This window comes from Fundulus heteroclitus, chromosome 17 (genome assembly GCF_011125445.2).
Source record: "Fundulus heteroclitus isolate FHET01 chromosome 17, MU-UCD_Fhet_4.1, whole genome shotgun sequence".
Classification (NCBI taxonomy): Eukaryota; Metazoa; Chordata; class Actinopteri; order Cyprinodontiformes; family Fundulidae; genus Fundulus; species Fundulus heteroclitus.
In genome coordinates, this window is record NC_046377.1 from 13,873,133 (window position 1) to 13,899,671 (window position 26,539).

Consider the following 26,539-nt stretch of genomic DNA (forward strand, 5'->3'; position numbering starts at 1 on the left):
GTTCCTAGAGTCTCTAAAAGTAGAATGGGAGGCAGATCCTTTAGCTATCAGGCTCCTCTCCTGTGGAACCAACTCCCAGTTTTGGTCCGTGAGTCAGACACCCTATCTATTTTTAAGACTAATGTTAAAACTTTCCTTTTTGACAAAGCTTATAGTTAGAGTGGCTCATACCCTGAGCTATCTCTATAGTTGTGCTGTGATAGGCCTAGGCTGCTGGAGGACATCAGGGTCTAATTTTCTCACTCTACTGATTTCTACTGTTCTTCAGTCTACTGTTCTCCAGTTTTGCATTGTATTACATTAAAATGACTGTCGTCATTTCAGCTTTTAACTTTTGCTCTCTCTCTTTTTCTTCATAGTAGGTACACCTGGTCTGGCGTTCTGTTAACTGTGACATCATCCAGAGAAGACGGCTCACCCGCTACTTCCATCTAATGTAGAACAGATTACTAGATCAATGTGTGCTTCTGTGCTTTTTTGTTTCTCTTGTTGTGTCTCTGTTCTGTCTTCTGTAACCCCCAGTCGGTCGAGGCAGATGACCGTTCATACTGAGCCCGGTTCTGCCGGAGGTTTTTCCTTCCCGTTAATGGGTGGTTTTTCTTCCCACTGTCGCTTCATGCTTGCTCAGTATGAGGGATTGCAGCAAAGCCATGTACAATGCAGATGACTCTTCCTGTGGCTCTACGCTTCCCTAGGAGTGAATGCTGCTTGTCGGGACTTTGATGCAATCAACTGGTTTCCTTATATAGGACATTTTTGACCAATCTGTATAATCTGACCCAATCTGTATAATATGATTGAACTTGACTTTGTAAAGTGCCTTGAGATGACATGTTTCATGATTTGGCGCTATATAAATAAAATTGAATTGAATTGAATTGAATATATCGATCAAAAAGAGAATTCTGTTTTACTTCTCATTACTGTGACTGTCTGAGCTCTATCAGTCGTACTGACGTTGGATTTCAGGCTAACATGGAACTGCAGAAAACAGCCTGTAAATCTATCAGTGTGAGCAACATTCAGTTAAACAAACAAAAGCGATTATTAAATAAAAACCAGGCCTGTGGCAGCTGGACTGTATCCTGCAGGAAAATCCTTAAAGGGCAAATATCATCATATTTTAGTGACAGAAAACCAACATATTTTAAAAACTATGCAACATAAATAAATCGAAATTTGACTTTGCACTGTTTTTCAAAGAGGATGAGCAACAAGTACTTTTAATCTGACACAAAACGAGGTACTGAAGACATGGGTCTTTAGAATGGACCTACGATTACCCTAAATGGAAGTAACCAACTATTATTCTAAAGATAAAAAAAAAAAAAAAAACATTTTCTTGACATTTCCAAATGGGATGTGTCGAAAGTGGTTGAGTTCAAACTGGACCCTTTTTGTGGGACGGCACATGATGTAGCAGTTAAGTCGGCAATCCATATAAGGAGGGAATCAGTCCTTGCTGCAGGTGTTTGGGCTTTAACTCTTGACTTGGGACCTTTGCTCTGTCTGTTTCCCCTATTATTACTTAGAATAATGACAAATAATAATTTAAAAAACACCTTCTGACCCAGACTTCTAAGAGAATCAAAATCTTGGCTACTAGAGAAGCAACAGCCCAAGGTGGAGAGACAGGGAAACAATGAGCTCCACAGAGCTGACCATGGGCGTTGTTTGGCAGGATAAAGCTTTGTAAGTAAAAACTGTGTCGCTTTACTGCGGTCCTTTCTTTTTACGTTTCTCCATCAATACAAATATCTCTTCCAACTGCCTACCTTCCTGTCACTGGACAAAGTGGCTTCACCTTATGAACGCACATTTCAGCTTAATATTTTGCCGTCCCAACTTTCTCCTCTGTTAGCCGCTTTGTTACATCGCACCGTTCCAAATTTGGTATATATCGCTTTTCGGCCCTCGGCTACACTTTGGACATGAACATGAATGCTGCCATTGTGAACAGCCTGTACAAAAGATAGGGTGTTTAGTATGATGATATATGCCCTTTAAGGCAAAAAGCTGCCTGTGACTAATTAGCAAAGCTAAAAGGGGGTCACAAGAGCTCCTTCCATGAATGTTTGTCTATGTGGCTTTCTCTACAGTGTTGAAGACTGAAATGTAAGCATCACTGACTAATTCACACCCGTCACATTAGCGAAGAGTTTACAAGCAATACTCCTCTAATTCATCAAAAAGGCACTGGACCTTATGCAGTTTTAAAGACAGAAACATAAAGCACTAACTTACAAACACATTTGGTACCTCTAGTAGAGAGGGCTGTGCTTCACATCCTGCATTCCTTATGCAGACTCCTCCATTGTTGCACCATCACCCGTATGGCACAATAACATATATTGTGCTAACGTTTTAAGAAAACAACATCCACAAATAAACAACGTTTCCCATTTGCGCGTCCAAAAAAAAAAATACGTTTGTCGTGTTGACTTTGAAATGTGATTTTTCTCTTGTTGAAACAAGAAGGCAAAAAAAAAAAGAAAAGAAAAAAGATAAATACAGGACAAAGGCTCAGTTTTGCTTGAGCTGTAAGGCAAAACGATCAATAACTCAATAAAAGAGATTCATTGTTTACTCAATAAGGTATCCCATCTAATGGGAAAAGGGAACACTGACTGAAAGCTCAGCTTGTTTCATGGAGTCTCTTTGTCTGTCAGTGGCCCTCCTTATATCCGTGTCTCCTCACTTCAGAGCACAAGCAGCACAAGGACTGGACGGGAGTGTGTCAAAGAGTGCACTGTTCCCCTGGTTTGGCACTCAGTATAGTACAGCTACCAAATGATGACTTCCAGCAGGTTCTCAGAAGAAATGGATTAGGATGTGATCCTAATCCAGGGAGCCTGCTTTGGTTTGACTTCTCCCAAACAGTTAAAAATGATGCAAGTCATGTGAAAGCTGGCATCTGTACCTATGTGTAGAAATTGGTTTTGGCAAGAAATTATAATCACGATTATTTTTTGCCCTGATGAACACGACACATAATTCACATTAAAACCTACAAATAAGACTTAAATCACATTTGGCAAACAAAACAAAGACGGACACACATGTTTTTCCTTTCGGATCAAAGGTTTCAAATACAATGCTAAAGATTATAGGGGACTGAGTTCATAAGCCTCGGATTTTAATGGCAGCTGCACTGTACTGCAATTCTACTTTGGGACCAAATAGAATGCCAGTCCAGCAAGTGGTTGAAAAAGACAAAACTGAAGTCATACGTGTGTCTTCCTCTTGCTCAATTCAATTCCACTTCTTTTCAAACCACTAGCTACTGGGACGCCATTATCTCTCCATTCCTCCTTGTGTTCCGGTAGACTTTTTATTTCAATTTATTACTCCCCTTTGGTCCTTCACTCCCTCCGTCTCCTTACATCAGAAACACAGACAGGGGTTTGTTGCAGCTGCCACGTGTCAGTCAAGAGGAAAATCCACACTCAGAGTTCACTTTCATAGCTGAGGCTTGCTGTGGAAACGCATTAAAGCATGCACAGACAAGGGCGGATGGAAAGTTTCGAGCATGTATGCAAACTTGCCGCGTGTGTTCGCACGCGAGGATACTTGTGCTTCCAGCCGAGTGAGAACATTTTTTTTTGCACATTTTAGAAGCAATGCGAGGACCCTTTTTGTGCCTTAGAAAGGGATGAAAATGAATGGATGCCACGGTCCTCAAATTGTGATTGAAATGTGATTGACTGTGTGCGTGCATGTCGGGAAGTAGACATTCTCATGATGATGGGGGATAAAATTGGAGAAAAATAGGGAAATAGTGTGAACATGGGCGAAGAAGAACAATGTGTTCATTCATGTAACCTTCAATTCGATGGGTCGATATTTTGCAATTCAAACCTCTTCTCCTACTTAGCCTCACTGACTTTAGTTATTCCACTAGGCCCTCTAACTCCCTTAATTCTGAGGTGGACAGCGACCCACCCGCACACGTATGGTGCCGCTTTTGTGTAGATGCCAAAGCTGGACGAATTCTTCGGGCATGGCGTGGAACCACTTATCGGGCAGGATGTTGTCGTAGTAATGGTGGCTGATGGGCTGCTCGTCCAGCCCGACAGAGAACGGCCAGAAGCCGTACGTTGTCACTTCATCGCACAGCCCCAGGGCCAGGCTGACTTGGAAGAGCCCTGTAGAGAGGCGTTTGGCGTGGACGCCGTGGGATTTCCAGAATTTACCCACGCTGCGCAGGAAATCGGGGTTGGCGAAGAGCATGGTAAGGTTGGAGGAGGAGTCTGCGAGGGCATGGTACACCCGGAGCGACGGGTCGGTACCTGGCTTCATGGAAAACGCTGGCATGTAGATGAAGCTGGAGCCATATACCTTCATATTGTCCACAAAAGCTTTTCTGGACCACAGAAGGCTCTGGAATCTGAGAAAAAAAAAAAAGAAAAAAAACATCAAGACTTGCTCTAAATAAATCAATACAACAAGTAAGATGACACCTTACAAGGCATTTTAGATTAGACTAGTTTGTTCTTATTTTCTTTAGTGACAGAAAACCTACATATTTTAAAAACTATGCAACATAAATAAATCAAAATTTGACTTTATATTGTTTTTCAAAGAGGATGAGCAAGGAGTAATTTTAATCTGACACAAAAAGAGGTACTGAAGACATGGGTCTTTAGAATGGACCTACGATTACCCTAAATGGAAGTAACCAACTATTATTCTAAAGATAAAAAATATTATCATTTTCTTGACATAAATAAATCAATACAATAAGTAAGATGACACCTTACATAGCATTTTAGATTAGACTAGTTTGTTCTTTTTTTCCTTCTCCTTTTCATCGCTAATAATTGCGTGCAGCTGTCTGTGTGTTTGGAAAAGCTGTTATGGAAGAGACTTTTTTTTTATTCAATCTAAATGTTTATTGAAACAGCAAGCAGTTAAGGCCAAATGAACCCAGGATACAATCGAAATGACTGCAGTTCTCATCATGGTGACGGTAGAGTGATGGTCTAGGGAACAATTCTGAAACTTGTGGCGCACAAAAAAATTCAGATGTACAAACCCGTGCGTAGACGGATCATCCCATGTGTCGCCCTTAATAACCCCCAGTTTACATGGAATTTGATTCATCTGCATGCGTAACTAGGACCCCTCTGTCTTCGCCCCTAATTACGTACGTAAATCACTAAAACTGCTCGGAAGTCACCCGCCACGCGTCCAAATAACCATGGCAACAGAGCTGTAAGAAAGCCCAGAGGAACCTTGAGGGATATCTGTAGTGAGTTACAGCAAAACAGCAGCGACTCATTAAGGATAATGGCAAACTGACTAAGTTGTCTGTTGTTATTTTTTTAGTGTTTATTGAATTCAAACGGCGCTCTCAGGCTGCTGCAATGAGCTCGGTTATAGCTTAATGTGGATCGTTGTAATGTAGTGAATACGTATTCAATACTTCGATCAGGAAGTATATCCCTACACACACTTTGTGGAGTACTTTCAATCTTTAAGACGAGTCAGGTTGTTGCATAAAAAAACAAACAAAAAAAAAACGTGTCAGCAATTGTGCACGGAGTCTGCACTTATAGTTAGACACAACTATTAAAATGAGAGCCACGTCATATGGTTGACATCACCCAGGGGACAGGCTTTGGATGGCTCAGGGATAACTGCAAAATACCCGACCCGTTCCAGCTGCAGACACCGCAGTGGAGGTAGGACTTGAAACGGCACCGATGACACACGGCTCTTCTTAGTTTCCCTGTTCTCTGTTCCTCCAATAACGCTGGGGCCAGTCCAGAAATAAGTTCCCTGAGATATCTGACCCTTTTAATAAGCTACTCATCATCATGTGCTAGCAGGTCAGCAGGACCTCTGAAAACAAGCTCCCTCTGCATTCTTCTATCGGCGATGTCCTGCAGCACTGCCTACACCGCCACTCTTCCGCAATTATGCTCAACTTGATGCAGCTATTTTTTGGACCCATGTGATTGTTCCCACCTTAGGCATCATCACACCTGACTTGTTATGAGTTAATCTGCTGATCTGACCCCCGTCTTGTTTCTCAGTGAGAATGGAAAAGCTTGATGAATGATCCTCATGCATTTCATGCGTCTCGCCGCGCAGAGCGATGCACATTTGCATCTAAATGTGACAAAAACAGAGGAATATTTGCGGTTTACATCTGATTGAGTTTCATTGCAATGCCTCTTACTGTCCCTAGTAGCCTAAAAATAATCAGTCTGTATCAGTTTTCACATCTTGTTATTAGTCTGTAGATTCAGTTCTGTTGCTGTCAGTTGTTTCCTCATTATGATTCTGTTGGTTTATTCTTGTTAGATCCTTATTTTTTTGCCTGCCTGTCTTTAGACTCGCTAGTGAGTTTATTTTGTTGTTTTCTGTTTATACCTTGTGGTTTCTATATTCTTGTTAAGTCCTGTGTTTTCCTACATGTCTCCTGCCACCTCGTTGCTCTCCCTCTCCTTCAGCTCAATCACTCTCATATCTATCACCTGTGCTAATTAACCTCACCTGCCGTTCCTTCTGTTTTCACCTGCCAGTTTCCTCTCACCTGTTGTTGGATCATTAATTATGCTACCCCTGTGTCTTGTCAGCTACTGGTTCTGTTTCTGGTTATTGTCTTCACCAACTCTGCCTGTGTGTTCTGTTATTTCAGATCATCCACTTAATATGCGGCTCCATAGCTCTTGTCTACATTTTGGTCCAACCACAACAAAACGACCCTGACAGTTATATTATTGTATGAGGCTAAATGTGATTCTGTTTCTTTGCACAGGTTTATGGCATAAAAGGAACTAAAAAAAAAACCCACTGGGTTCAATGCTGCTTGGGTTAAATATATTTCAGTGGCTTTTGGTCAGTTTTAGTACTTTCTGTTTTTTTTATTATCAATTAAAGAAGTTTGCATGACCACTGCACATTTTCACCACAGGTAGAAAATTTGTGGGGATTACCGCACAGTTTTACACAACGTTCATTTTTGTGCATGCAGTCGGGCATTAAAAATTGCGGCGCAAGTTTTTTGTGTGTACGGATGCTTCATACATGACGCCCCAAGACCTAAAAACCTTACTGTAATTGATGGAACAACAGAATCATGAAGAGAATGTTTGGCTTTTATATTTCATGATCATAATCTTACCCACAGAGATTTGCAGCAGGTAAACACCCAGAAGCACACCAGCAATTACCATTAAAAAGATAAACAGCAACAAATCGTAGATTTTGGAGTGGCCTAGTCAAAGTCCAGGCTTTAGGCAAGCCATGTGCGAAAACCTTCCAATTTGGCTAGAATATAAACATTTCTGGTAGGAAGAGTGAAAGTTATTGCAAATGGTCCTTTATTAAGTTTGGGTGGAGTTTTTTTATTTTTATTAAAAATGCTTGCGTAAAAACACACAATGTTTTTATGGTTGGATTTTGTAGCAGTTGTGGCACTCCATAATTAGCAGCCTTATTCCAGCCTTATCCAGCTTCAATTTTCCATCTACCTATGAGCAAATCTTGAGACTTAATTTCATAAATTAACCCATTAGTTTAATTCCTGTACAAAACAAGGATCCCTAATTACATTCAGTAAACTTACATAGCCTGAGCACTCTTAGCATTTAAGCCTGTTACTGATGAGCCTTTTAATTTGTGTCTGTAATGGTTTTACCTTTTCTCAATGATGCTTGGATTGGCAGTGACCAGGTGGGTTCTGGTTCCCACATCCTCAACAAATTCCTTTGTGAGTGGGGGAAGGTTGCATCTAGAAGAATAAAAGGTCTATGAGTGTTATATGCATATAATTTAACATTAAGACCCAAACATAACCATACAAGATAATACAATTGTTATCAACAAAACACTAATAAGAGCCTTAATTTTTTCATGAGGGCCCCTTGGCTAATGCTGTAGTACCCACACAAGTTTGTTTTAAACAAACAAATTACAACTGCCTGATATGCAGTAGCTTCAAGATTTTTAGGATTTGTTCTTCTGAAAATCAAGGTTTATTACACTGTTGTGGAAAAATTTAATTGGTGTATGGAACTCATATTTTGTCTAGATGCACCTGCATAACTTGTGAAAGAAGCTCATATGGTTACAGACTGAATTACTGTGTTTTCTTTAACCAAAGACTCAGAGAAGAGTTGTGTTAGATAAGAACTGGATAACCAGTGTGTGTAACGATTCAGAGTATGGACCCAATATTCAGCCAGACAAACAGTGTGAGGAACCGGTAGGAAACGCAAAAACACAAAGACTACAATAGAAGAAACGCAATCTATTACAGAACTCAAAACAGAGAAAACTAAACCGTGGCAGAAAGCAAATAAAACTGATAACATACACAAAAACAAAATACCAAATCAATCCAGAGCTCACACTATGGCACAAGACTCAAGCTATTTCATAAACCAAAATAAATACGGAACCAAAACCCAAATACAGAATTGGTAAACCAGAAAGAAGTACAAAACTAAACCAAAATGTTTAAAAATGTTCCTTCTGCAAAAAGTTACCATTTCTGGAAATAACTTTATCCACAGTTTTGTGACCAGAAATGTTTTAGCAATATTACATGTTCATTGAAATATACCCAAGAAAGAAGGAGGCATCGTGCATGCCCTCAACTTCAAGGTAAGGTGTATTGTGTCACTTCCTGTTTTCACGGTGTGATTTGCGGTCTGTTGCTCCAGATTCTCTCGCTTTTATCTTTAATCTATTTGCTGTAAGATCTGTTTCTAACACATAAGCACTTTTAAAACATTCTCTGTTGCTGCACATCGTGCTTGGGAACTCCTCGTGTTTCACACAGTTTGCTCTTTTGGCGTGGTAAAAGGGAGCTAGCCTAGCTTTAGCCTAGCCTAGCTTTAGCTCCACAATGGCTACTTCTCCTACTATTACTTCAGCTTCTCCGTCCCTGTCTAAATCTCCCCCTATCTCCTGCTCTCTGCGTCAGATGTTTAGTTATTCCTCTGCCTAATTTAGTGATAATGGCACTTGTAATAAATGTAGTGTTTTTAGCTTTGGAGGTGAGGGTGTCAGAATTGGAGACCCAGCTCCGTGCTATGGAAAAACCAGCTGATAGCCGCCCTTTTGCTAGCGTGGAGCCACATAGAGTTACTTCACGTAGCGGTCCTCCAGAAGCAGCACCTGAGCAGCCGGATAACCAGGTCGGCTGGGTGATGGTTCGTAGGAAGCATAGCTCTAGATTTCAGCCCCCAGGTCACCACCAACCCGTCTGCGTTTCTAAGAAATTTTCCCCACTCAGTGACACACCCGCCGAGAAGCCGATCCTGGTGATTGTGAGCTCAATAGTCAGAAACGTAGCACTAGAGACACCAGGGACCATAGCTAAATGCCTGCCAGGGGCCAGAACGGGCGACATCGAATCTTACCTGAAACTGCTGGCTAAGGATAAGCGTAAATACAGTAAGATTGTTATTCACGCTGGGGGTAATTGAGGGGAACAAAAAATAATCCTAGATTTCTCTTCAGTACAGTTACCAAACTTACACAGAGTCACAGCTCAGTTGATCCATCCATTCCTTTAGCTCTTAGCAGTAATGATTTTATGGGATTATTTATAAATAAAATTGATTCCATTAAAAATAAAATAATTGGAATCCTCCAAAACATGATTACCTTGTACTTAGTAAGTGAGGCAGCGTTGGAGGAATCTTTAGAACCTGCGCAGTGTCTGAACTGTTTAGAAGCAGTAGAGGTTTCTGAGCTATCTAAAATTCTAGCTTAACCTAAACCTTCTACCTGTATGTTAGACCCAATCCCAACCAAGTTGTTTAAAGATATATTCCCTTTGATCAGTCATACTATTTTAGACATGATTAATCTATCTTTAGTAAATTGACATGTACCACAGGCTTTTAAAGTAGCTGTTATTAAACCTTTAATTAGGAAACCATCTCTTGATCAAGATGAGTTAGTAAATTACAGACCTATATCTAATCTTCTTTTCTTATCTACAATTCTTGAGAAAGTAGTTGCTAATCAACTTTGTGAACATTTACAAAATAATGACCTACTTGAGGAGTTTCAGTCAGACTTCAGAGCTCATCATAGCACTGAAACAGCTCTGGTAAAGGTCACCAATGATATTCTCATGGCCTCAGATAATGGACTTGTGTCTATACTTGTCCTGTTAGATCTCAGTGCTGCGTTTGATACAGTTGATCACAATATTCTCTTACAAAGACTTGAGCATACTGTAGGGATTAAGGGAAAAGCATTAGGCTGGTTTAAATCTTATCTGTCAGACAGATTCCAATTTGTTCATGTTAATAATAAATCTTCCTCAAACTCTAGGGTCACCTGTGGAGTACCACAGGGTTCAGTCCTTGGACCAATTCTCTTTACTATATATATGCTTCCGATAGGCAAAATTATCAGACAGCATGGGATTAATTTCCACTGTCATGCTGATGACACTCAGCTATATTTATCCATAAATCCTGATGAATCCAATCAATTACTTCGACTGCAGTCATGTCTTGATGACATCAAAAGCTGGATGACTTTAAATTTCCTGCACTTAAATTCTGACAGAAGACAGAAGTTGTAATCTTTGGACCAGAGTCCTCAAAAAATAAACTTCTTAATCAATCACTTAATCTGGATGACATTAACTTGGCCTCTGCTAATAAAGTAAAAAAATCTTGGTGTTATTTTTGACCAAGACAAGTCATTTAAATCCCATATTAAATAGGTTTTCAGAGATTCCTTTTTTCACCACAAGAATATCGCCAAAATTAGTAACATTCTGTCCAGGGGTGATGCTGAAAAACTAGTCCATGCATTTGTTACTTCAAGGTTGGACTATTGTAATTCTTTACTATCAGGAAGTCTACAAAATGCAGTTCAAAGTCTTCAGCTGATCCAAAATGCTGCAGAAACCAAATTTGTCTAATGAAAAAAATTAGAGATGGGAGGTTTTACAAGCTGTGAAACATACTCATAAAACAAGATGGCAGGCCCTGCTGCTGTAAACAATGAAAAAAATAAATAACACAAAACGTTTTCTGTTAGTGATTTAGTTTAGTGAGCTAGTTTAGACTATATTTCTAAGAAATGCTTTACTTCATTTGTGGCACCTCAAACTCATAAAAATAAGTAAATGCCTCATCTTAGGGTATTTTAACAACATATTTTCTTGAACATATATTAAACAGTGTACGCTTTCACTAAACCAATTTCCCCTTTCTGTACTGATATAGTTATACTGAAGAAGTTTCATGGACACCCACGGGATGCATTGGCAAAAAATCTTGATTTTTCCAAAAATGTAATCTTTATAAATTGCAAATTTGAATTAATTGATAAAATGGATTTATTGCCCAGCCCTAATATCTATTAGCATTGACTTTAAAAACCATAAAGTTTTCAATCAGTAAACCGGAGTACACTATATGGGCTCAATAGGCTGAGTGGATTCTAGTGTTGTCATGATACCAACATTTTGGTATCGGTACCAGTACCAAAATGTATTTCGATACTTTTTGATACATTTTCAAAAAAAAAAAGAGAGCAAAAAATAAAAAAATAGTGGGGTCAAAAGTCCATGGTTCGGCCATACCTAGACACTTTTTAATTAGGAGATCAAAGTCATAATATTACCAGAATAAAGCAGTGATGATATGAGAGTAAAGTCATGATATTACCAGAAAACCAAGCTTCTATAATGTTATTAAGATCTGACTAGGGTTGGACGATATAGAAAAAAAGCAGAACGATAAAATGAAAATCATATTGATAAATAGCGATAATTATTAACAAATTCAAAACATATATTTTAAGTGCAGCCCTGCCCATTGTATGCTGTTGCTTAGCGACCTATTTTTATATACAGAACACACAAACACTGAATTCAAACTCAACCCTTTATTCAACCAACTTTTTACCAAAACTGCAAGTTTTTATAAAAGAAAAAAGAAATCTTTGAAGTGGGTGGAGCTTAGTTGTAATTACTAATATTAACCTACATAGATAGAATGTACCAGGAAAGAAAACTTTTATTGAACTTTTTAATGAGCATTTTTTTTAATCATCGATATCCATGTATCGATCGATATATATTGTTATTAAATTATTGTCCAGCCCTAGATCTGACGTGACATGATCAGCTCAAACAAACTGCAGACATAGCCGGAGCCAAGCATTTTATCGCAGGGGGGAGACTGCTCTCTCTTTCTCTCTTCAAGCAGAGATTTATTTTAGTGTGACGACGGTCCAGTGAATACATGATTATATTAACATCCTGCTTTGTAGACCAGGGCAGGATCAGTGGCAGCAGCTTTGCTCACGCGTGATTCATTTGAAAAGTGGACTTGCAGTGTCACCCTTAGTGGCTTCTTTTGAAGGGTATCAGCGTCTGGTGGACAACTGTTAAGTCAGGAGTCTTCCCCGTTAATATTGAAGCCATGAAATGACCATTACATAAAAGGCAAAAACCCTTTTTTATTGGTCTTATGTCATATTCTAATTTCCTGATGAACAAAATTTGAGGTTTCCTTTAAGTGCACAGCACAATTATAAGAATCAGCAAAAATAAATACTTGAAATTATCACTCTGGAGAGCATAAGAAATCTATAACAAATTTCACTTTTTGACTTGAATTACTGAATTCAATAGCTCCAACTCTTTTGGAGCTATTTAAAATTTGCATGATGCAAAACGCTAACATTACAGAAATGAATCTTCATGACTCACCCATCTCTTGGAGGTGAGTAGTAATTTTGCGTCCAGATATACCTGTTCTAAGACGAGACAAGCGAGAACTCGTTCTCTGGCGTTAACTCTTACAGTAAACCCGGAAAAATGAGGAAGCTAAATTACCTCAAGCTATTTTTAATGACACAGAAGTGAAAACATATAGTCTTTGAACTATAACATGGGGGGTAAATTCTGCTCCAGCAAGTAGGTAAAAAGAGGAAAAGAGGTTACAAAGCCATTTCTAAGGCTTTGAAACTTCAGTGAACCACAGTGGTTTACATTATTCAAAAATTAAGGTAAAACATGGAATAGTGGTGAACCACTGCTGCATACAAAGGACCTCAAATGTCTGTCTTACATTTCCTAAAAGACATGTTAATAATCTCAAAGACAAAGAGAATATTCTGTGGACTGACGAGAGACAAGTGGACCTTTTTGGAAGGGGTGGTGCCTGTTATATCTCTCGTAAAACTGATCCAGCATTTAATAAAAATCTTTGTTACGGTCAAAGCCGGTGTTGGACTTACTCACAAACCCTCCCCCACCTGTGACTGAATTAAAACTCTGCAAAGAAGAGTGGTTGAATATTCCTCCACAGCGATAAAGAAGATATCCCAATGGCTTGATGGGTGGCACAATAAGTTAATAAGTCTGTGTGATATCAAAATGGGTTTGATAATGTAAACAATTTTAAGTCCAGCGACAAAGTTAAAACAGATGAAATCTCATTGAGACATTGTACAGTTTCCCTCAAAATGAAGTGTTCTTTGTCGCCAACTTTAGTTTATCACAACTGCTCAACCCTTCTTTCTCCCTCTTTTACTAAGTTGCTTATTTACTCCTACCCTGCCTCCGCTCATGACCTATTTGTGTTCCACTTTGGTGTGGCTCTGTCTCTAGGTTTAACTCAACACCCTCATGAAGCAGCGCCTTCATTAAGGAGGATGCTATGAAACCGCCATCAGTGCTTCAATCAAATAAGAAGCACTGATGCAATGTCACCCATGCAGAAATCTCTCCGTCTCACCGCATGATGAAGTCAGACTGGTCAATCTCCCGCCCACACTTGCTGTGCCTGAGGATGCCGCCGTTGCCCACGACAGCACACTTCTTCAGGGGTAACTTTAGAGGACTGCTCTGGAGGGAGGAAAAAAACGATTTTGTTAGCAGGCAACTTGTTGCACAGATCCAGAAAGTAGCAGCCATTTTTTCCCCCTAAGAAGTAGACTCTAACACTGAGGTCATTGTTCAGTGTAGTCCAGCAGCCTTGTGCTGATTTCCTCTCAAGGCCCCGGGGTGCTGAAAGACAAATCACCAAGAAGATACGAAGGGAAGAGATTTCTGAAAATAAGCCGGGTCATGCAACCCATGAATCAGACTCTGTTTCTAATATAGCCTCCAAGAACAAAGTTGGCATTATGTGTGGCAAAATCATCTAATCATCAGGTACAGATAGCAGGCACCATTGTTAATTTGTGTTCCAATGCCTTTAGATAAATCTACCATTAAGATAAATGTATACATGTACATTTTAAGTAAAATTTGCAATTTCTCCACATAAAATGTGAATTAAATTCACATTTCCACATTTATACATGGCCACAAAACAACTGACATCATTATGATGAGCTTTGGCACAGATGTTTCCAACCACTTCACTGGAAAAGCTTAACATTGATTCAAATCCGGCATTACATATTTTTACCTAAGGGTTCTGAGCCTGTACACCTTAAAACTTCAATTCATCCAACTACTTTCAATTACAGACGTGCAGTTCACAAAGAAATGTATGTATGTATAGAAAAAGTCATAACAAAGTTATGGTGACTTTTAGGCCTAATTGAGGTAAGATCTCCAGTTAAGCCCAACATTATTTGTGCACATTTCAGATTTAGTATTCAAGTAATCTTTTAAAACATGTATGTATGTTGGCATATATAAAAACCTGTTTAATGGGGGTGTAAACATAAAAAATTAAGCAAATCTAGTCAAGTATTAAGTCCTGTGAAGGATCTGAAGAACTACTGTAGCAGTATTGCAGATGATATGCCCCTGCTATACACTGTACAATGTTTTATTGAACAGTGTAAAATTCACACAGGGAGTTTAAACTTTTGCCCTCTGTCACCAACCATCCTTTTTTCTTCCTTCTGTCTTGCATAATGATCGCCTTACTTTCACCCTCTGGTAGTTTAATGTTCATTGCGCAAGTTTCCCTTAGTGGTGAAAACAATTAGAAACCGAAATACACAAAAGACCAAGTGTCCAATAGTGTCGGCTACAGTACTTTAAGCATTTAGCATGTGGAGGTGAGTGGATGTTCATCTGTGTAGACAGAGTGTCTGCCTAGCTTAGCAGGAGACTAAGTATTCAGGTCAATTCTACAACATTAATGTAGCATTTACATAACTTTTAGAGCAGTATGCCACATGTGGCATTTGTGACATCTTTAAATTGTCAACAAGTTGTGAGAAATGTACAGTAAATAGGTCATACCTGACTCCTATGTCAAAAGGTGGTCTTTTCATTTATGTTTTCAAGACTTTTTATGCTAATTTAGTCATGGAGTCCGTTATCACAGACATGTAAAAAACACACGTAAAAATTAGTTGAGAATAATTTAGGTCAAACTGCAGCATCATAATTTACTTTTCAAAAATTCCTTTAAGAATAATCTATCTTTGTTAAACTGGTAACTCTGCATACTACTACTACTTGCTGGGAGCTTAAACCCCCCCCCTCCCCCCCCCAAAAAAACATAAGGCTGATTTCCTGCCCTTTGTAGTTGTGTACTTATCTTTCCTGTCTTTCACGTCTATTCCTCATAACAGCAACGCATTACCATGAAGAGCATGTCTGTATAATATTACCATATCATGTAAATTTCCCCTAGTTCAGAACAGAAGAAAAGCTATGACAGAGGGGACTAAAAAGCACATTGTACAAAAGGTCATGGTTGCACAGCCATTGGCTATAGTTTAGTGTCTCTCACAGGATGTGGTTTAGTGTCTTTCAGAGCATGTCTAAGGGGGGCTAAATCAGAAAAAAAAACCCTGACGACATGAAAGAACACAGAAACTGAACATTTTGATAAAAAAATAACCCTTTTATAAGAAAGGCATTCAACATCATTTAGGGAGGATTCGTCCAAATCTTTGTAGATTTGTACAAATTACGTAAATACTTATGAAATTGATATAAGTGTCAGATCTTACATTTTAACAGTGAAATCATGCTGATGCATGAAGGTCTGGTGTTCACAGTCATGTCAATTAATACTAGAGACGGAAAAGATCAAGGGACTCCGCTTGTCAGTCCATTAAGCCATATGTATACAAGGTCTGTTAGATCCATCCTACCAACCAGTAATTATATGTCAAAGCCCTATCAGGGACATTCCCAGGGAGATGCCCAGATTTGGTAGCTGCTGCCAGCTTGATATAACATGGCTGGTTGGCTGAGTTAAGACCTGCAATAACAGTAGTTGTAGTTTACTGTATTTAGAGGAGTGTGTGACTCAGAGCACTGACTACTAACCTCTGGTTGGTAGATTCACTGGAGTTTAACGCAAGATTATTATCTTTCACAAAGCAAGTCAGTACATAATTTTCCAGCTCTAAACTCAACGCATATGGTAGATTCCAATGACACTGTTTCTCATCCGTTCTTGAGTTTATTTAGATTGTGGTATTGTTGTTATTGCTTACGGAGATGTTTTGACCTCCCTAAAGTTGTCATATACAATTTTGATTTAGACTCACAACAAGCTGAGTTGTCTGGATAGCTTTTTCACCCATATAATAAAAATGTCATTTGTAAATAAGCTTTTTGTATTTGGTCCAGTAAGCATTGTCTGATATAAGATATATATTTTTTGTTGATCTCATAAAAAAGAAAAGAAAAACGAGTAAAAACAGAATATGTTAAGCACAGCACACCTTATACAATTTCAATTGAATACGAGAGAGATTTTATGACAAGATGAAAATAATAATTTATTGTATAATGTTCACAGTGTTGTAAAAAAGACAGAATATAATGTAATTTTGGATGCAAGAGGCTACACCAATACTAATAATAATAATTATTAAAAACAATTCACAAATAAACTCTTTTTTTTCCATTCATGTCTCCGTGGGTTTTTGTCACAGCCAATGAGCTGGGTTGTGACAGAGAATTGCAGCAACAATCTGCCCTCGCTGTGTCTGCATCAGTTGGAAGGAGACACTGCTACTTCACTTTAGTGAAGCAGCCACAGAACTGGTCACCTCATGTCTGAGTTTTTGCTTGAAGTTCTCCATGATAGAATATAACTCAATATCCCTCTCCAGCTTACAAGTTCCTCAAAGAGAGAGATGATATTATTGCAGAAGAGGCGACAAACACCCACAATGTCTGTCTTTCTTAGATTAGTCCTCACTGAGCTTTAACAAAGCTTCACATGCTTTGGGACACTCCCCCCCCTGGCCTTAGTATTTCCTATATATTATTTTGTTATTTTTTCTTAACAGACATGTATTAGACGTTTATTAAAATAAATGTAAAATAAAGGATGATTCTTTAAAATATGATTTCTTTGGAGATGGCTACAAGAGAATCAGTTGTTTTACTTTAAAAGACAGAGACAGTATGGCAAGATATTAATCTTAAAACCAAGTGGGACACACACTGGATATAAGAAGATTAAACTTCCATTCTGAATTTTGACAAGTCTGTATCAGTGAGAAGTCCAAACAGATCAATTGATGAGAAAGGTAAGAAAATAAGAAATAATGGAGGGAGGGGAACATAATCAACAAGAGTGAAATATATTCTAAGGAGAAGTAATCAACAAGAGGAAGGTGGGATATTAATTACCAGAAATAGAGCGGCTGAATGAGGAAGCTGAGGACAGACACAAAAGGAATCTAACGGAAAACGTACAGAGTTACAAATAAACAAAAATTCACAGCACCACATATATACCATGGCAGAATATTTATTAACTGGGGAACATACGGGAAAAGAATGGCCTTACTTAAAACTTGAAATTATCCCTATCTGATAAAAAAAAAACCACAGAAATTGGTCAAGAGCCTACAGTAAAACTGGGGAACCAAAACATTTGCACAAATTGTGCGCATATTCCAGCAACCAGGTGGTTCCTGCTTTTTATTTATTTATTTTTATTTTCCCCTCTAACACATTTGTTTGTCTGTCAGCTGAATATCACAGGGTATACACCTATTTAAAGATGGAGGAATGTACCCTGGAAGGGTTTACCAAGGTTTCAGAACCCTGGCATTACAGCAGGGGAATGCAGACATCCTTTATCCATGGTAGTTTGCAAACTAGTTCCTCAGAAGCAAATAGTCATACAGAACTGCTTCAAGTCAAAGCAACTAAAAATCTGCACTATTGTAACTTCCTGAATTGTGCAGTTTATTAATTTTTTCACACTTTGGTTTTCCATTCTTGTATGTATGTATGTATATATATATATATATATATATATATATATATATATATATATATATATATATATATATATATATATATATATATATAGCGTGTGTGTGTGTGTGTGTGTGTATGTGATGAAATAAGGCAAGAAGTAGGCAGCACAGCTATTAGCAATGGTCTTCAGTGGAGCGCTAACAGCTGCTAATGTGTGTGGATGTGTAGTAAGAGACGGGAGAGTGGCATGAAAGACGGATAAAATGCGACAAGACCATTTAGACAGCAGACACTTTGAAAGAAATCTGATATGTAACCAAATTAGTACCACATATGGGGGTGGACCAAATCAGATTTTTTTGGGGGGTGAAAAGATCGGAATTGGGCCGTTCACACTGCTATTCACATATGGGCAAACAGATCGGATTTCAGTTGCATTTCCCTGCAGTGTGAACATCGTCTTAGATTAAAAAGCATGATTCTATTCATATAAAACAGGACGCTTCTAGTGTACTTCAGCAATAAGTTAAATTTTTAGGGGTTTTTTTTGTCCACGAAGAGACAATGATTACACATTCAATAAAAAGGTAAACAGCTAATTTAAATTCAGGCACAATAAATACTAAGAATAAAAATACCTTTACTGTCCCACAGTGGGTAAATTTGGGTGTGACAGTGGCAAAAACAGGTGGGCTTAGACCAAGGGTTAAAGCAAAAATAATCAATTTGACTAAAAAATATTTCTAGTCAGGGCATGTGGACGTCATGCCACATTACATACCACACTTGCTTATTGTGCAAAGTCAACTTTAACCAAATCTGGCAGTTTTATAATATGCATTGACGAATCTTGTATCTTTCCCACCTTTTAGCTTTAGAGCCTTGGTGTCATCCTAGACAGCCCCCTCCATCCTCTCCTTCACTTTCCACATCCATAACATCACCTGGTTAACTTACTTTTATCTTTGCAGCATCAAGCAAGTTCTTCCTTCACACTTTTGACAAACTGGTTCACAGTCCACTCATCTCTCATCTTTACAATTTCAGTTCCCTTTCCTCCCTGTCTCCCAGAAAACCCTCCATAAACTGCAATGAGTACAAAAGACAGCAGCAGTCAAATGTTTCAGTTTCAGGACAGTCCCGCACAATCCGGTCCCCCTAGTTTAGTAAAGAGGAGGTGTGCTGCAGAAAACGTGCGGTGCCTGGCGGGTTAAGCTTTTTGCATCACGACCTGACAATCTTCCCATTCTCGTCCGTTTCAAGCGCCGGTTGCTTGTTTGTCTCACAAAATCTGGCAACACTGATCTTTGGCAGCTAGAAACTTAAGTAGATACCAGGCAGTTCACTGCACAGTTTTCTGGTAAATTAGAAGTGTCCCTACACCTTTAAACTTTGGGTCTCTTTCTCTGCTCTGCTTTTTGCCAGTTGCTTCCTGTCTGCATAGCGGATCACCACACTTGACATCCATGCATCAGCAGGCTAGGCTATCATTAGCTTTAGCCGGCAAAGCTTCGAGACTATTTTGACTCAGTTTTATGAAACCAGGTTCTTGAATCATTCAATGTCTTGTGATAGACCATGATATATATATATATATATATATATATATATATATATATATATATATATATATATATATATATATATATATATATATATATATAGAACAGAAGAGAGAACAGCAGATGTTGACGAAAGCTATAAGTACATTTGAATACCACAAGCAAATGGCAACCACAAAGAGGCCACAAGGAAAGCTGCAACAGCCAAATACCTGCAACGAGTTAGGCAAGTTCTGAGAAGTCAGTTCAGTAGGAAGAACAAGGTCCTGCCAATCAACAGCTATGTCTCGTCAGTAATCAGAAACCCTGCAGGGGTAATAAGTTGGCCAAAGGAGGAAATCCAGACCAATGTTGTTAAGACACGAAAGCTACTCACCATGCATGGTGGATTCCACCCCAAATCCAGTATCCACAGGCTATACACTAAGCGCAAAGAAGGAGGCAGAGGCCTAGTGAGCATCAGAGCCACCATTGAAGATTAAACATCCAAGCTCCAAGAATATATCAGCAAGATGGCCCCAAGGGATGAATCGCTCAGTGAATGTCTCAGACAATGGACGCTGGAAGAGAAGGAACTGAAGGATCCATTGTGTGAGGAAAAACCCCTGCATGGGATGTACCACCAACAGATAGCTGAAATGGCTGATATGACCAAATCCTACCAATGGTAGAGAAGGCTGGACTGAAGGACAGCACTGAAGCACTGATCATGGCAGCGCAGGAGCAGGACTTGAGCACCAGAGCAATAGAGGCCCAGATCTACCATAGCAGGTAAGATCCCGGGTGCATCCTGTACAAACAGGCCCCAGAAACCATCCAGCATCTCACAGCAGGGCGTAAGATACCAGGCAGGGAAGGAATAAATGGAACACCATAACCAAGTGGCTGGTATAGTGTACAGAAACGTCTGTTCAGAATACCAACTGGAGACCCCTAGGTTAAAATGGGAGTCACCTCCCAAGGTGGTGGAGAATGACAAGAGCTAAGATAATGTGGGATTTCCAGATACAAACAGACAGAATGGTAATGGCCAACCAACTGGACATTGTGACCATTGATTAGCAGCAGAGGACAGCCGTTGTGATCAATGTGGCCATCCCGAGAAAAAGAGCACAAGAAACTGGAGAAATACAGAGGACTCAGGGAAGAACTAGAAAGAGCCTGCAAGGTAAAGACAACAGTGTTGCCTGTGGTCCTCAGAGCACTGGGGGCAGAAACCCCTACTCTGGAGAAGTGGCTCCAACAGATACCTGGGGAAACAGACATCTCAGTCCAGAAGAATGAAATCTTAGGAATAGGGTAACTCCTTTTTAACTTCTTCTATTTTTAGCCACAGGCATATCAGTGGTACCCTTTGATTTGTGTAGAATGTAAAAACTTCAAACGCAATAATAATCAGAGCATTTTAACAAGTGTTTGTGCAGTTTGTTTGCAGAAGGGCAGGCAGAGCGTATAATAATGAGTTGTCTGAAAGCAACAGTGCAGCATGCTGCAGGTTCCTTGCAGGTTTGGGCATCATTTGCATTTCTGTAAATGGAGCTGGAGATTTGATTGGGATTAGTAATGTCATCAATGCTTAGAAACAAAGGCAGACTTGTCCATCATACAATACAATCAGGCAGGAATATGATTGGACCTAAGTTTATTCTGCATCAGGACAACGACTCCAACCTTTTAGCCAAGGTCATTAAGAATTATCTTTAGCATTAAGAAGAACAAGAAGTCCTGGAAGTGATGGCATGACCCCCAAATACCCCGATCTCAGCACCACTGAGTGTGTCTGGAATTACATGAAGCGAAAGAAGAATTTGAGGAGGCCTACCCCCACAGTAGATCTGCTGTTAGTTCTCAGAGGTGTTTGCAACAACCTACTAGCCGAGTTCCTTCAAAAACTGTGTGCAAGTGTACCTAGAAGAGCTCATGCTGTCTTGAAGGCAAAGAGTGGTCACACCACATATTGATTTGATTTCTGTTCATTCACTGCATTTTATTAATTGATGAAAACAAACTATTTACACTTCCATTGTTGAACACATTCTTTGTCCATAGGCTTGTCTCATACCTGCTTAAAACCATGGCACAGTACCATATGTGATAATCATCATCAGCATAAAAAAAGAAAGATTTTTTAATGTTTTTGGTCCATATCTACCATATCTACCAGCTCTGAGCTTTGTTAGAGAACGTTAGTGAACAAACAGCATCATGAAGACAAAGGAACACACTAGAAACATCAGGGATTCTGTTATGGAGAAGTTTTCTGGACAACTATTATCCATGCACTCCCGACATACGTCCTTTATGTTAGAGTGGCAACAGAAAAAGCCATTGAATAACGAAAAGCAAAAGCAGTCTCAGTTAACGTAGCAAACATGTGAAAGACGGTGTACGAGTCAGAGGAGACCAACATCTAAGTTTTTCTGCCTACGTATGCAAGATGCAAGACATGATTAGAACGAACCACCCCCACTAAGATTGTGGTGGGGGTGGTTCTTCAGAAACAATGAAGCTGGTCAGAGCAAATAGTAATATGAAGAGGGATAAATATAGCACAATTCTAGAAGAAGAAGATGCAAGATTTTGAGACTGGACTTGAAGTTCGCCTGTTTCTAATAACAAACTTCACTTTTCTTTGTTAAATTAATCTTATTTTACGGCTTTCGAAAGACTTTTTCTTCTAAGGTTAGAAGCTTATGTCACTTCTTTTCAATCCAGTCTTTACATGTAACCATTTAGGATGAGTAGCAAGTTAAAACTGTACAGTATAAATCATCCAAGCATCAAATGGCTGCAAAAAAATAAAATAAAAAATTGCTGGCAGATGGGGCTGGGAAAAATGAGGCCTGACATTGCACATTCTTCTCAAAGTCTGAAGGACAATTGTTTTGGGTTGTTTACAATGAAAGAAGAAATCTACTAGTCAAATCAAATCAAAACTAAAAATATGTTTTTAAAAATGCCATCTTCGAGGATAAAGTACCTCACTTTTTTCTCCCTAGAAGACCAATAATTAAATAAAAGTCATAGCAAAGTCTGTAGTTTTGTCCAAAAATCTAATAAAATACACAATTGCTTTCAAGACATCATATTAAAATCATAAAAAGAAAAAAACATTATTTTGCATTTCCACAGGCTGTAACCAAACATGTCTTTGCAACTGTTGATGAACTAGCCCAGCTACAAAATCCTTACACACAGGATTCCTAACCACAGGCTAGTGAAGTGATTTATACTTTCTCCCAGCGTTCACATTTTGTATTTATTCACCCACACCTCCCTCTGCTTGCATGACTGAACATGCACTGCAAACGACTTCAAATTAGGGTCAGACATTCATCACGGTCCTCAACCAGAATACTGAAGATATGCCGCCTGATATGGTCAACTATATCTCACATTTTTACCCGCTTATACTTCCTGTGCTTGCAAAAAGCAATCAGCCTTTTCATAAAGTCATATCCTGCCTAGAGATGCACGAGCACACCCCTGCACGTGCATCTCTGGTGCAAGTAGAGTCGTTTGGGTACAAATACAAATGCATGCAAGTGAATTTTTTTTTAACCATGCTTGTTATGTATGTATGTCTGTCATAAAAGAAAACCCATGTAGTTAATGCATGAAATACCTTCCTGCAAAAGCGCAACAAAATACAGTTACAAAGCTAAGAAATTTAAAATAAATCTTATTCGTTCTTCATTATCAATTAATGAAGAACGTGTTTAGGATGACACTTTGGCAGCTCATCTACCCAATCCTCCACAGCTTTATATTGACTCCCCTCGCACTGAGACAATGTGCGAGTAATCCTCTCCCCCTCAGAGGATGACTGTCTGCTCCACAGACCCCTTCCTTCCTCAATTATTGGATCACCAAGTATCCCTGAGAAAATCCTCCCTCCTTTGCATGAATCTACTCCCAATTACCTATGTGTCAGTCATGACTGCCATGGCAAAAGTAATCCCTGCAGGAAAAAGGGTGGCAAAAGAAAAACATGCACGACTAATCTAAACACGGAGCCCTGGACATATCAATGCACCCCATCAAAGTGCTGATTTACCTGCACAAAAAGTGGATACGTCTCGTTGTTGACAACGTGCGAGTGGTACAGCTCTCCGTCGTACCACAAGACCTTGCCGATAGGAGAGTTCTCCTTCGTCACTGCAAACATCCACCTTGGATTGCAGCATTCTGTCAGCAGGTTCCTGCGTGGGGAAGAATGAGGGATTAGTCCAGCCTCTGGAGATCTCTAAACATTTTGATTTGAACCGAGGCCAAAGGAGCTGCAAAGGATTCGTGGTTGCAATCCAAACGGCCAGCTGTTATGCAAGATTACCTGGAGAGTCTATAGCTAAACTGGAAAGTGTTACAGAGTACAATGATTAGAGAAACACCACCCAGCATACATGCCCCTAACAAATAGGTTGACGTGTACATCAACTTTGAGAAATTATTGCACTGCAAAAACGGAACTTAAAATAAGTAAAAATGTTCTTAAAATTAGTGCATTTGTCCTTGATTTGAGCAGGTAAATAAGATGATTTGCCAATGGAATAAGATTTATGCTCTTAAAATAGGAACAACTCATCTACATGATCTTATTTCAAGTGCAGGATGTCTAATTATCTTATTTTAGGGGTCAAAATACTCATTCCATTGGCAAATAATTTTATTCACCTGCTCAAATCAAGGACAAATACACTAACTTTAAGAACATTTGACTTATTTTAAGATCCATTTTTGCAGTGTGTGACCAGAGCAATGCTGGATCCACCGAGTGACTATGTAGGATAAGACCAGAATAATTAAGGACACTGTGGATTCTTGCAGCAAATAACCAGAATATAATACATCTTTATATTTCTATATTTAAATTAATGCATGTGCTTTTTATGAATTATGAACTTTTAAAAGTGTTAGAGCTTGGCAGCATTATTTGAGCAACTTGTTCTGAATTTACAACATGGCCCACAAAAAAAAAAGAAAAAAAAAAGATGACTTACTGAATTGTGGCCCTGTTAGACCTCCATATACTGAATGATAATACAGAGTAGCTATTCAAAGCTCTGCAGAGGAGCAAAAAGCCCCAGCTCAGGGTGAGCATCCTCCTTTATAGGCCAGCCTGCTTCTCAGCTGCTGCCGTCTTCTTAAATTATTCTAATCGGCTTTGTGAATAACCACAACAGAATGGTTTAAATAAAGTGCTATATTGGTCTAACTAGAAATCAGATAGACAGACAACCAGACCAGAGGCGTGGGAACTTGTGGTCTTTTTAGCATCTTAGCCGTTATATATATATATATATATATATATATATATATATATATATATATATATATATATATATAAGTATTTATACACACATACAGATATATATCTTGCTGAAGTCTTGAAGTGCAAAAATTAAGCAAGTCATCATTTCTTTTGGTCCTTAACAAAAGCCGAATCTTTTAACTTTACCAACTTTAATTTTACCAGCAAGAGTCCCAAGTTTATTCTGATAAAGAGTCCACAGAAGGAGCTATGGATGGAGATAATGGCATGGTTGCCTTACAGTCTCAGATTCTTGGAGCTCATCAGTGGGAGCCTTTAAAAAGCTGGGCAGCAATTATGCGAAGGGTTTGATTGATGCGATTCCAATAAAGATGTTTCCATCAATGATTGAGAATGGTGTTAATCATTTTTGACTTGCATTTCTTTACAAAATGCAAGTAAAAACTATTCTATTGTCAAAATTGATACCCCCCCCCCTTTTTTAATATTGTTTTGTTATCTTCCAAGAAAAAGATGTTCATTGCCTTTTCCAAACAATCTTCTCGCTTAAATCTCCCAGGGGTGTGCATAGCTTTGGGTTTAGATGCATACATTCAGAGCTGTGGGTCTGCTGTAATATTTTAGCCACACTTCGGTATTTCTACCCAGATCTCATGTAGGAGCGCTGAGATCTAACCACATTTCAGAGCAAGGGAGAAACGTGAGCCCGGAGGACCAACCTGTACAAATCGATCCCCGTCTGGTTCTTCTTCCACACTTCCCCCAGCCCCAGCACCTCCTCCACAATCTCTTTGTCGCTGGGCAGTCTGTACACGGGGAAAACGTAGAACCAGCCGAGCACCAGCACGCACAGGACGGCCCAAACCGACAGCTTGGGCCGGTAGCATCGCGTCACCCACATCTTGCGCTCCGTCTTGGGTCAAAGCAGCGGCGGCGCGTCGGAAACCTTCAAAACGCAGGATCAGAGCGGCTCCCTGCGTCGCACCCCGGGGTGGAGCGAAAATCGGGGTGCAGGCTGCTCGGTTATCCCAGCGTGTGGCCCATGCGTCGGCCTGGGAAATCAGGTTCTGAATTGGACGGGGCGCTGATTTATGAGAGAAGCGGAGGCGTCTGTCCCAGCCGCGGCTCACGCCCGGTTGCGGGGCTGTAGTGCGGCGCGTTGGGGCTCTGCGGGGACCCACCGCTCTGCTCGCGGTGCATCACCACCATCATTCTCGGGAGGAATCAGGCGGGCGCTGTTCTGCTGCATCCCGGTTCTGTCCGTGTTGCCGCCCCCGCCCCCCCCACGCCTCGACCATTAGCGCCGAAAAGCCTCCCTGCTCACTCACGGGGTCCGGGGCTCTCCTCGGGGCCCTTGCTGTAGCCCAAATGAAAGGAGGTGTGCGGCACAGTCGTTGTTCTGTCAACAACCCCGCTTCAAATGAGAGAAAGGCGCTTCTTGCGGAGATGGAGGTGCGTTAAAGGCGGATGAGACAGGGAGCCGGTGAAAGGAATGCGGCTTTCAAAGTAAAAGCATGCGCTCAAAAGCCCATCAGATTTGACCAACCCACTGCTCCCAAAGGG

The 26,539-nt window shown here is 39.7% G+C and overlaps 1 protein-coding gene across 1 annotated transcript; it reads right to left on the minus strand.

Annotated features, from left to right (window-relative positions):
- Positions 1-810: 810 nt before the first annotated feature.
- Positions 811-26,539, minus strand: st8sia1 (ST8 alpha-N-acetyl-neuraminide alpha-2,8-sialyltransferase 1). Its single transcript, XM_036148839.1, has 5 exons — positions 25,696-26,539; positions 23,762-23,906; positions 13,734-13,843; positions 7,649-7,741; positions 811-4,387 (listed from the first exon to the last, which is right to left on the minus strand). The coding sequence occupies exons 1-5, from the start codon at positions 25,875-25,877 to the stop codon at positions 3,916-3,918; spliced, it is 1,002 nt and encodes a 333-aa protein (XP_036004732.1). The 5' UTR covers positions 25,878-26,539; the 3' UTR covers positions 811-3,915.

Excerpts from the sequence above, each read along its gene's own strand:
- st8sia1 (XM_036148839.1), bottom strand. The coding sequence starts at position 25,877 with ATGTGGGTGACGCGATGCTACCGGCCCAAGCTGTCGGTTTGGGCCGTC. Across the intron at positions 7,742-13,733 it reads CAGTCTGACTTCATCATGCG|ATGCAACCTTCCCCCACTCA; the intron begins GTGAGACGGAGA and ends TTATTCTTCTAG. Across the intron at positions 4,388-7,648 it reads CCAAGCATCATTGAGAAAAG|ATTCCAGAGCCTTCTGTGGT; the intron begins GTAAAACCATTA and ends TTTTTTTCTCAG.